Raw genomic sequence first — 12234 nt, 5'->3', positions numbered from 1 at the left:
GAAATAACCAAGATTAGAGCAGAATTAAGTAACACAGAGACTAAAAATGTAAAATTCTAAGGATCAATGAATCCAGGAGCTGGTTCTTTGAAAATATAAACAAAACTGACAAGCCCGTAAGCAGGCTCATCAAGAAAAAAAGAGAGAGGACCCAAATAAACACTATCAGAAATTAAAGAGGAGAGATTACAACTGATACCACAAAAATACAAAAGATTGTAAGAAATTACAATGAAGAACTGTATGACAAGAAATTGGAAAACCTAGATGAAATGGACAAATTTCTAGAAAAATATAATCTTCCAAAACTGAAGAAAAAGGAGAAAGCCTGAACAGACCAATAACAGCAAAAGAAATTGAAGCAGTAATAAAAAAACTCCCAACACACAAAAGCCCTGGACCAGATGGTTTCACAGGAGAATTCTACAACGCATTTAAGGAACAGCTAGCCCCTATTCTTTACAGACTATTCCAAAAAATCCAAAATGATGGAAGACTCCCAAACTCTTTTTATGAAGCCAGCATCATCCTAATCCCAAAACCAGATAAAGACACAACAAAGACCCTGGCTGGTGTAGCTCAGTGGACTGAGCATGGACTGGGAACCAAAGTGTCCTAGGTTTGAATCCCAGCCAGGGTACATGCCTGGGTTGCAGGCCATAACCCCCAGCAACCGCACATTGATCTCTCTCCCTCTCCCTCTCTCTCTCTCCCTCTCCCTCTCCCTCTCTCTCTCTCTCTCTCTCTCTCTCTCTCTCTCTCTCTCTCTCTCTCTCTGTGTCTATCTCTATCTCTATCTCTATCTCTCTATCTCCCTCCCTTCCCTCTGTAAAAATAAATAAATAAAATCTTAAAAAAATAAAAGACACAGCAAAGAAAGAAAACTTCAGGCCAATATTGCTGATGAATATAGATGCTAGAATCCTCAACAAAATATTGACAAACCACATCGAGTGATACATTAAGAAGATCATACACCATGACCAAGTGGGATTCATTCCAGGGATGCAAGGATGGTGCGATATTTGCCAATCAATAGATGTAATACATCACATAAACAAAAGCAAAGACAAAATCATATGACCATATCAATAGATGCAGAAAAGCATTTGATAAGGTACAACATCCATTCATGATAAAAAACACTCAACAAAGTGGGAATAGAGGGAGCATTACTCAACACAATAAAAGCCATATATAAGATACCTACAGACAACATCATACTCAATGGGCAAAAACTAAAATCTTTTCCACTAAGATCAGGAACAAGACACATTTGTCTACTTTCACTACTTCTATTGAACATACTATTGGAAATTTTAGCCACAGCAATCAGAAAATAAAAGGAAATAAAAGGCATACAAATTGGAAAGAAGGAAAGAAAACGGTCATTTTTTTGCAGGTGACATATTAGTGTACATAGAAAATCCTATAGATTCCACCAAAAAAAACTGCTCGACCTATTAAATAAATTTGGCCAAACAGTGGGATACAAAGTCAATATCCAGAAATCCAATGCATTTTTGTACACCAACAATGAAACATCAGAAGCAGAAATCAAGAAAAAAAATCCCATTTGAAGTAGCAACAACAAAAAAATAAAATACCTAGGAATAAACCTAACCAAAGAGCTAAAACACCTGTATTCAGAAAACTACACAACACTGAAGAATGAAATCAAGGAAGACACAGACAAATGGAAACATATACTGTGTTAATGGATTGGAAGAATTAACATCATCAAAATGTCCATAATACTCCAACATATTTTTAAACATTCTAACATCCGAATTATAGGGGTACCAGAAGGAGAAGAGGAAGAGCAACAAGTTGAAAATTTATTTGAACAAATAATAAAGGAGAACTTCCCAATTCTGGCAAAGAAATAGACTTCCAGGAAGTCCAGGAAGCTCAGAGAGTCCTGAAGAGGTTGGACCCAAGGAGGAACACACCAAGGCACATCATAATTGCATTAGCCAAGGTAAAAATGAAGGAGAGAATCCTAGAAGCAGCAAGAAGTAAGGAGACAGTAACCTACAAAAAGGTTCCCATCAGATTGTCAGCTGATTTCTCAAAAGAGACCTTACAGGCATGAAGGGGCTGGGAAAAAGTATTCCAAGTCATGAAAGGCAAAGACCTACATCCAAGATTGCTCTATCCAGCAAAGCTTTCATTTAGAATGGAAGGGCAGATAAAGTACTTCTCACATAAGGTCAAGTTAAAGGAGTTCATCATCACCAAGCCCTTATTTTATGAAATGTTAAAGGGACTTATCTAAGAAAAAGAAGATAAAAAAAAAAACAAGTATAGTAAAATGACAGCAAACTCACAATTATTAACAACCACACCTAAAGCAAAACCAAAAGAAACTAAGAAAACAAGTAGAACAGGAACAGAACCACAGAAATGGAGATCACATGGAGGGTTAGCAACAGGGGAGTGGTTGGAGGAGAGAGGGGAAAAAGGTACAGAGAATAAGTAGCATAGATGATAGGTGGAAAATAGACAGGGGGAGGGCAAGAATAGTATTGGAAATGTAGAAGCTAAAGAACTTATGACACATGGACATGAACTAAAAGGGGGAATGTGGGTGGCAGAGGGTGTGCAAGGTGGAGGGTAATGAAGGAGGATAATGGGAGAACTGTAATAGCACAATCAATAAAATATATGAAAATAAATAAAAATAGATAAAAAATAAAATGTTTAAAAAATCTCCATACTACTCAAAGCAATTCACAGATTCAGTGCAATACCTATTAAAGCACCAATGGCATATTCCACAGATATGGAACAAAGAGTACAAAAATTTATATGAACCCATAAAGTATGCCAGATAGCTACTGCAATTTAGAGAAAGAAGGGCAAAGTGGCAGAAATCACAATACATGATTCCAAACTCTATTACAAGGCCACTGTAATCAAAACAGCCTGGTACTGGAATAAAAATAAACAGATAGACCAAAGGAACACAACAGAAACCTCTGAATTATCCCAAGTCTCTTCAGTCAATTAATTTTTAACAAAGGTTGCTGCAGCATAAAATGGAGTAAAAATAGCCTCTTCAACAAATGGTATTCGGAGACCTGGTCAGCTACATGCAAGAAAATGAAACTCAAACACCAACTTACACCATACACAAGAATAAATTCAAGGTAGATAAGAGACTTAAATATAAACCGTGACACCATTAAAGTCCTAGAGCAGAACATAGTCAGGAAAATCTCAGATATTTCACGTAGCAATATTTTCACTGATATGTCCACTAGAGTAAGGCACATAAAGGAAAGGATAAACAAATGGGATCTTATCAAAATAAAAAAAGCTTCTGCACAGCTAAAGAAAATAGTATTAAAATGAAAAGAGAACCAACCATAAGGGAAAACATATTTGCCAATGATACTTCAGACAATGGTTTAATCTCCAAAATATATAAAGAACTCACACAACTCCATTCTAAGAAGACAAGCAACCCAATCAAAAAATGGGCAAAGGACTTGAACAGACACTTCTCCAAGGAGGACATACAGAAGGTCCAGAGACACATGAAAAGGTGCTTAGTTAGTATCACTAGCTATCAGAGAGATGCAAATTAAAACCACAATGAGATGCCACCTCACACCGGTCAGAATGGTCATCATAAACAAAGCAATGAACAAGTGTTGGAGAGGTTGTGGAGAAAAAGGAACCCTAGAGAACTGTTGGTGGGATTGCAGACTGGTACAACCACTATGGAAAACACTATGGAATTTCCTCAGAAAACTAAAAATGGAACCTCCTTTTGACCCAGCAATCCCACTGTAGGGTTATATACTAAGAACCCTGAAACACCGACCCAAAGGAAACTATGCACCCCAATTTTCATAGCACAATTTACAATAGCCAAGTGCGGGAAGCAGCCTAAGTGCCCATCAGTAAGTGAATGCATCAAAAAACTATGGTACATTGACACAATGGAATTCTATGCAGCAGAAAGAAAGAAGGAGCTCCTAGCATTTGTGACAGCATAGATAGAAGTGGAAAGCATTATGCTAAGTGAAATAAGCCAGTCGGTGAAAGACATACCATATGATCTCACCTCTAACAGGAACCTAATCAACAAAACAAACAAACAAGCAAAATATAACCAAAAACATTGAAATTGAGAACAGGCTGACAGTGACTAACGGGGAGAGGGGAGGGAATTTCAGGGAAAATGGTGAATGGTTTCAGGAACTAGTATAAAGGACACATGGACAATAACAAGGGCGGGGGTGGAAATGGGAGGGAGGTTGTGAGGGCAGGGGGTGGGTAGGCTGGGATGTGAGTAAAAGGCAGAAAACTGTTCTTGAATAACAAAATAAAAATAAAATTAAAATTAAACATATGGCAACAGAAAATAAAAATGATCTTAACTAGAAAAAATAGGGCTATTAAAAATGCTATACTGTGCATATGTATCTGTATGCAACCTTGGCTTAAAGTTTTCATGTGGAGTGAGGGGGCAAGACTTTCTTGGGAAGGAAGGCAGTGTGATTGACCCCAAGGAACTTGGACACAAATAGATCTGGATTTAATGAAACCTTTGACCATGGGCCCCTCACTAAGCCTCCTTTTCTCATTTGTAAGTTGAGATGGAATGCTCCACTCTACCCCAAAATCATAGGCCCTTATGCTGAACTGGGCTCTTCCAGATGGCTTGAGACTGAAAAAGGAAATGAATGATGTTATTTTTCTTTCAGCTCTCTCTTGGTGACACCTCAGCTCCCACCTGAAGTGCAAGCCAATGGGGGATTTCTCAGCTCCAGTGATTCAGAGAGCAGCTCAGAGTCAGACTCAGATACTGAAAGCAGCACCACAGACAGTGAATCCAATGCATTGCCTTGTGTGGCCATTCCAGAGGTGGGTGAAGTAGCTAGTGCTGGAAGCATGATCTGCCTGTCATCGAAGCAGCACCCCAAACACAGAGCACACACTTTCAGCACAATAATTAATTTAGCACAATAGTGTTCAGGAACAGACATACCTGGGTACTTATTAGTTTCAGAACTTGTCAAACCCTTTACTCATTGTATTTTGATGAGAAAAAAATGTTTCAGCACTCAGCAGTTGCTCAGAATTCATCACACTTGCTAGAACTTGTATGAGTAATGGCACCACCCCAAAAGAGAAAATGCTTCATCCTTCAGTACTCGTTGGTTTTAGCATGTGTCATGAGTTCCAGACTGGATTAATGATGAGTACAGAGGTACCACTGTATTTGATAGCATTTTTCCCTCTAAAACAGTGTGGGGATTGACTGTGGGAGCAGAGGGTGGGCTGAGTGGAGGAGAGAAAAGGTGGAAAAATTAGGATAACTGTAACAGAACAAAAATAAAATATATAAAAAAAACAATTAAAAACATATCCACACAATCTCTATCAGGCAAACTTCTTGCTGTGTGACTGACTTTCTGTATGACTCAGCTAGTTTGAGCCTTCAAGCTTCCTTACATGTAAACTGAAATGGTAATACCTGGTCTAGCAGCTTGCCTTTCTAGAGAACTAGTGAAGACTCACTTCTAGCCTTGGGGACACCAGGCCTCCTTACTCTAGGATGAAGCAATGAATTGCCAGTTGGCAATTAAGGCACAAGAAGTGTGGTGGTTGAAAGGTCACTTTAAAAAATTAAGTTGCATCCTTTGAGTATGTTTGATAATAAGTCAAGAAAATACTTAGCACAGGTCCATAAAATGCTAAAATGATAATTTTGAAATGACAGAATGTGTCTTTTCCTTCCCATCCTCTTTGAGTCCAGGACACATCCTCAGTTCCCCCAATCCTAAACCTTGTACAGCAAGCTCTTTACACACTTGTTTTTCAATAATCAGAAAAAAATAATAGAAGATGCAGCAGCAATACCACTACTATTAATAGCTCATGCTTTTTGAACTTTTACGATGTGCCAATACTGTGAGAAGATCTTGACTTGCATTCACTCATTTCATACTCATAAAAATACCTTATGATGTCCCTGCTATTACTATCCCCATTTTACAGATGAGAGAAGAAAATTCTGGACAGTTAAGAAAGAACTTTCACAACATCTCATAGATAGGCAATGGCAGAGCCAGGACTGAAACCAGGCTCTGTGTGTTACTAGAACTGGTGCCCTTAAAGTCAGAGCTACGATGCTAGCATGGCAGCCAATACAATTTCCTGGACCCTTACCTGCCATTGCCCTATGCAGGTTGGAATCACAGCTACTCAAGTGTTTTTAATTCTGTCACCTTCTATTAGCTGGTGCCATATGCCTCAGATGATGTCTTTCAAATGAATAGCAATTCTAATAAAAATGATGGCTCTTTTAGCTCAATAGCAGAATTCAGTTAGGAATCAAGCATCTGAATGGTATGCATTATTTCCATGGCTTAACAGCAGATGTTAATACCAGCATGCATGTCCCCATACACCAAGAAAAGTTTGGTGGTTTTTCAGATGGATAAATCTTTTTCATCCTTCAGTAAAAATAGAAAAAAAAACTATTTTTTTTTGCAGTGAATTATAGCATCATACAGAAGTCACTGGCATTCTGGCAAATAAGAAAGCCTTTTCTTTTGAATTACACTTGAGGCTTGCTTACATTCATTTCAGGACCAGAGATCATTACACCTGTTTCCTGGTGAAACATTTAGTATGAGTCTCACCAAAGGATTTTGGAAACATGGTTTTCCTTCCAAGCCTCCCTATCCACTCCCTGAAAAAAACTCTTTGTGAATAAATTTTTCCTTCCTTGCCAGAGTGGAGAACATTTTTCATAAGAAGGGTGGAAATTAGTTTAAATAAGTATATTGGGGCTTGTTTGTGGCATATTTGGTCTTCTAGGTAATTTGATTAATGTGGATTCTGTGTGTGCATTTGTAAATGTGTGAATGATCACTTAACATCCAAAGCTTTTACCAGCAATGAGCCAGTATACTGAGGGTTCTCCTGAATCTTTCCCAGATGTGAAATTCACTCTTGCTGCTGTTTCTCAATCTGTAGCCTGAGCCTCCCACAACCAACAAGTGGCAGTTGGATAAGTGGCTTAACAAAGTGACATCCCAGAACAAATCATTTATTTGTGGCCAAAATGAGACACCCATGGAGACAATTTCTGTGCCTCCTGCAATCATCCAACCAATGGAAGTCCAGGTCAAAGTGAAGACAACCCTCAGCCAGGTACTGGCTCAACCTAAAGAGAGGTCTCTCCTCAGTCTCATCAGGGAGAAAACCCATCCACAGCACACCCAGAAAACTCCAGACGCAAAGGCTTTGAAGCATAAGTTGTCAGAAATTATTGAGACAGCTTCTCAAATGACAATTGGGAAAAAACAGCCCAAAAAGTTCAAGAATAATACCAGCATTGATGGGTTTACCTGGCCCAAACCAAATATTACTAGTAGCACTCCCAAAGAAAAAGGAAGTATGGAGCTTCCTGGTGTACAAAGAAGCCGCAACAAAGCTACTGCCCACAAACCAGTTCCTAGGAATGAACCAAGGTCTAATATCCCATTGGCCACTGAGAAGAAGAAATATAGAGGGCTTGGAAAAATTGTCCCAAAGTCCTGGGAATTCATTGAAACAGATTCATCTACAGCTGATTCTAACACAAATCAGGAAGAAACCCTAAAGATCAAAGTCCTGCCTCCTTGTACTGCTCCTGGGGGCAATTTAGCCAAATCCAAGAAAACATGTGGTGCTAGCCTGACCCTCAGCACCTTAATCAGTAGCAGCAGCAATAACAATTTATTCATCAATAATGATGAGCCAGCATTTTCACCCACCCCTGTCATGCAGACTGAGCTTCTATCCCCTCTACAAGAGCAAAGGGATCTGAAAAATCTCTGGGTGAAGATTGATCTCAACTTAGTATCTCGAGTGCCTGGCCACAACTCTCTCCAAGAATCCCCATCCAAGTCAGAAAACAAGGAGACTGCCTCAAAACCCAAGTGCCAGATTGCTGGGGCAAATGTTGAAAAAGCTATCCCTAAAGGCAAGCGTAAGCAAAAGGTAAGCTTTTCAATGTTGGCTGCCAATTGATCATAGTAGTGGCCAATTTGGTCTTGAGTCTCATTTTTAATGATTCAAATGGCAGTGAATTGCAGTTTTTGGTGAAGGCAATGGTACTTTCCATGGTAAATGCTGTATTTGACATGATTAAGGAGGAAATCTTAGTAATGATCAGAGTTTGGCAGCTAATGCCAAGAATATCCAATATGTCAACAGGAGGGATTATGATGTATAGAAAAGAAGAATATGAAAAAAGTTTCCTTCCTCAGGCTGTCAGTCCCTGGGGTTGGCTCCTGAAGTAGCTCGTGCTTTCATGGACTCATAGACCTTATTGACTCATTACTCTACAGTCCCCACCCCAACAGCAGCAAGGAACTCAAGTGTTCCTAAGGTTAAAATGCATCCTCTGAGCCTTGTTAGATTATCTGAACAAACATCAGTATCCCCACAATTCAATTACACTTTGATTATCCTGCTCCTGCTACACACATGTTCTGCCCAGCTTGCTGGGTCCCCTGACCTGTGTGGTCCAGCTTGACTTGTGAAAATCTTCCCTGCATGAGATTAGGGATGGATTCCAGGGCTACAAATTATAATCAGAAGGTGAAATGCAGAATGGCCTCTTCAATTCCAGACACATCTAGGGAAATGAGTTTGTATCTAATAGACTCATTCTGTTGTAACTCTGGGCATTGTGATACTCTTTTAGAATAACATCGTCTTGTGATGATTTGGAGAATATTTTTAATGGCTAAAACAGTGGCTGCAAAGGAGGTTTCTTTCTTTTTTCTTTCCTGTTCTTTTTTTTTTTATTTCAATCATTGTTCAAGTACAGTTTTCTCCCCCCTACTCCCATTCCAGCCCCTCCACCCAACCCTCCCCACTTCCCCCCATTACCCCCCACCCCTAGTTTTTGTCCATGTGTCCTCCAAATTTGTTCCTGTAATCCCTACCCGTTCCCCCCTGAAATTCCCTCTTCTCTCCCCTCTGGCCACTGTCAGACTATCCCCTATTTCAGTGTCTTTGGTTATATTTTGCTAATTTTTTGTTTTGTTTTGTTTTGTTGTTTAGATTCCTGTTAAAGGTGATATCATGTGGTATTTGTCTTTCACTGCCTGGCTTGTTTCACTTAGCATAATGCTTTCCAGCTCCATCCATGCTGTTGCAACGGGTAGGAGCTCCTTCTTTCTTTCTGCTGCATAGAATTCCATTGTGTAAATGTACCATAGTTTTTGATCCATTCATTTACTGATGGGCATCTAGGTTGCTTCCAGCACCTAGCTATTGTAAATTGTGCTGCTATGAACATTGGGGTGCAAAGGTTCTTTTGTATTGGTGTTTTAGTGTTCTTAGGATACAGTCCCAGCAATGGAATTGCTGGGTCAAAAGGCAGATCCATTTTTAGTTTTCTGAGGAAGTTCCAAACTGCTTTCCATAATGGTTGTACCAGTCTGCAGTCCCACCAGCAGTGCACTAGGGACCCCCTTTCTCCACATCCTCTCCAACACTTGTTGTTTGTTGCTTTGTTTATGATGGCCATTCTGACCGGTTTGAAGTGGTATCTCATTGTGGTTTCAATCTGCATCTCTCTGATGGCTAGCGATATTGAGCATCGCTTCATGTGTCTTTGGATTTTCTGTATGTCCTCCTTGGAGAAGTGTCTGTTCAAGGCCTTTGCCCATTTTTTAATTGGGTTACTTGTCTTCTTAGAGTGGAGTTGTGTAAGTTCTTTATATATTTTGGAGATTAAACCCTTGTCTGAGGTATCATTAGCAAATATGTTTTCCCATACAGTTGGTTCTCTTTTTATTTTGATACTGTTTTCCTTAGCTGTGCAAAAGCTTTTAATTTTGATGAGGTCCCATTTGTTTATTCTTTCCTTTATGTCCCTTGCTCTAGGAGACAAGTCAGTAAAAAAGTTTCTGCGTGAAATATCTGAGATTTTCCTACCTACGTTCTCTTCTAGGACTTTAATGGTGTCACGCTTTATATTTAAGCCTTCTATCCACCTTGAATCTATTTTTGTATAAGGTGTAAGTTGGTGCTCGAGTTTCATTTTTTTGCACGTAGCTGTCCAGTTCTCCCAACACCATTTGTTGAAGAGGCTATTTTTATTCCATTTTATGTTGCTGCTTCCTTTGTCAAATATTAATTGACCGTAGAGGCTTGGGTTTATTTCTGGGCTCTCTGTTCTGTTCCATTGGTCTATGTGCCTGTTTTTATGCCAGTACCAGGCTGTTTTGATTACAGTGGCCTTGTAGTATAGTTTAGTGTCAGGTATTGTGATTCCTCCTACTTTACTCTTCTTTCTCAAAATTGCAGCAGCTATTCGGGGTCGTTTATGGTTCCATATAAATTGTTGAAGTGTTTGTTCTATGTCTGTGAAATATGCCATTGGTACTTTAATAGGTATTGCATTGAATATGTAAATTGCTTTTGGTAGTATGGACATTTTAATGATATTAATTCTTCCAATCCATGAATACGGTATATGTTTCCATTTGTTTGTGTCTTCCTTGATTTCTCTCCTCAGTGTTATGTAGTTTTCTGAATACAGGTCTTTTACCTCTTTGGTTAGATTTATTCCTAGGTATTTTATTTTCCTTTTTGCTATTTCAAATGGGATATTTTTCTTGATTTCTGCTTCTGCTGTTTCATTGTTGGTGTACAGAAATGCCTTTGATTTCTGGATATTGACTTTGTATCCCGCTGTTTTACCAAATTCATTTATTAGGTCAAGCAGTTTTTTGGTGGAGTCTATAGGATTTTCTATGTACACTATCATGTCATCTGCAAACAGTGACAGTTTTGTTTCCTCCTTTCCGATTTGGATTCCTTTTATTTCTTTTTCTTGTCTGATTGCTGTGGCTAGAACTTCCAGTACTATATTGAATAGAAGTGGTGAAAGTGGACATCCTTGTCTTGTTCCTGTTCTTAGTGGAAAAGATTTTAATTTTTGCCCATTGAGTATAATGTTGGCTGTAGGTTTCTCATATATGGCCTTTATTATGTTGAGGAATGCTCCCTCTATTCCCACTTTACTGAGTGTTTTTATCATAAATGGGTGCTGTGCCTTATCAAATGCTTTTTCTGCATCTATTGATATGATCATGTGGTTTTTGTCTTTGCTTTTGTTTATGTGATGTATTACATTTACTGATTTGCATATATTGTACCATCCTTGCATACCTGAAATGAATCCAACTTGGTCATGGTGTATGATCTTCTTAATGTACTGTTGGATGCGGTTTGCCAGTATCTTGTTGAGGATTTTAGTGTCAATGTTCATCAGCGATATTGGCCTGTAGTTTTCTTTCTTTGTTGTGTCTTTATCTGGTTTTGGAATTAAGATGATGTTGGCCTCATAAAAAGAGTTTGGTAGTCTTCCATCTTTTTGGATTTTTTGAAATAGTCTGTGAAGGATAGGTGTTAGTTCTTCCTTAAATGCTTTGTAGAATTCTCCTGTGAAACCATCTGGTCCAGGGCTTTTGTGTGTTGGCAGTTTTTGGATTACTGCTTCGATTTCTTTTGCTGTTATTGGTTTGTTCAGGCTTTCTGCTTCCATTTTATTGAGTTTTGGAAGGTTATATTTTTCTAGAAATTTGTCCATTTCATCTAGGTTTTCAAATTTCTTGGCATACAGCTCTTTGTAGTAATTTGTTACAATCCTTTGTATTTCTGTGGTATCTGTTGTAATCTCTCCTCTTTCACTTCTGATTGTGTTTATTTGGGTTTTCTCTCTTTTTTTCTTGATGAGTCTGCTTAAAGGCTTGTCAATTTTGTTTATCTTTTCAAAGAACCAACTCTTGGATTCATTGATCTTTAGAATTGTGCTTTTAGTCTCTATGTCATTTAATTCTGCTCTGATCTTGGTTATTTCCTTCCCTCTGCTTGCTCTGGGCTGTCTTTGTTGTTGTTCCTCGAGTTCTTGTAGACGTAGGGTTAGGTTGTTTGTTTGAAATGTTTCTAACTTTTTTAGGTGGGCCTGTATCGCTATGATCTTCCCTCTCAGGACTGCCTTGGCTGTGTCCCATAAGTTTTGGGTTGTTGTGAGTTCGTCTTCATTTGTTTCCAAAAACCGTTTGATTTCTTCCCTAATATCATTCTTGACCCATTCATTGTTTAATAGCATGCTGTTTAATCTCCATGAATTTGAGTGTTTTGGGTTTTTTTCCTTGGGGTTGGTTTCTAGTTTCAGTCCCTTGTGATCCGAGAAATTGCTTGATA

General features: G+C 38.7%; 1 protein-coding gene across 1 annotated transcript in view; it reads left to right on the top strand.

The window, feature by feature from the left end:
- The window catches only part of AFF2 (AF4/FMR2 family member 2), a 587647-nt gene that overhangs the window by 519881 nt on the left and 55532 nt on the right, over positions 1–12234 (top strand). The window contains exons 10-11 of the mRNA XM_028523486.2: positions 4719–4878; positions 7000–8007. Of these exons, the coding sequence (XP_028379287.1) occupies positions 4719–4878; positions 7000–8007 (1168 nt within the window). The remainder of the gene's footprint in view (positions 1–4718; positions 4879–6999; positions 8008–12234) is intronic.

Source organism: Phyllostomus discolor, chromosome X (genome assembly GCF_004126475.2).
Source record: "Phyllostomus discolor isolate MPI-MPIP mPhyDis1 chromosome X, mPhyDis1.pri.v3, whole genome shotgun sequence".
Taxonomy (NCBI): Eukaryota; Metazoa; Chordata; class Mammalia; order Chiroptera; family Phyllostomidae; genus Phyllostomus; species Phyllostomus discolor.
The sequence above is the reverse complement of the archived record's forward strand: the minus strand, read 5'-3'. Positions and strand labels throughout refer to the sequence as shown.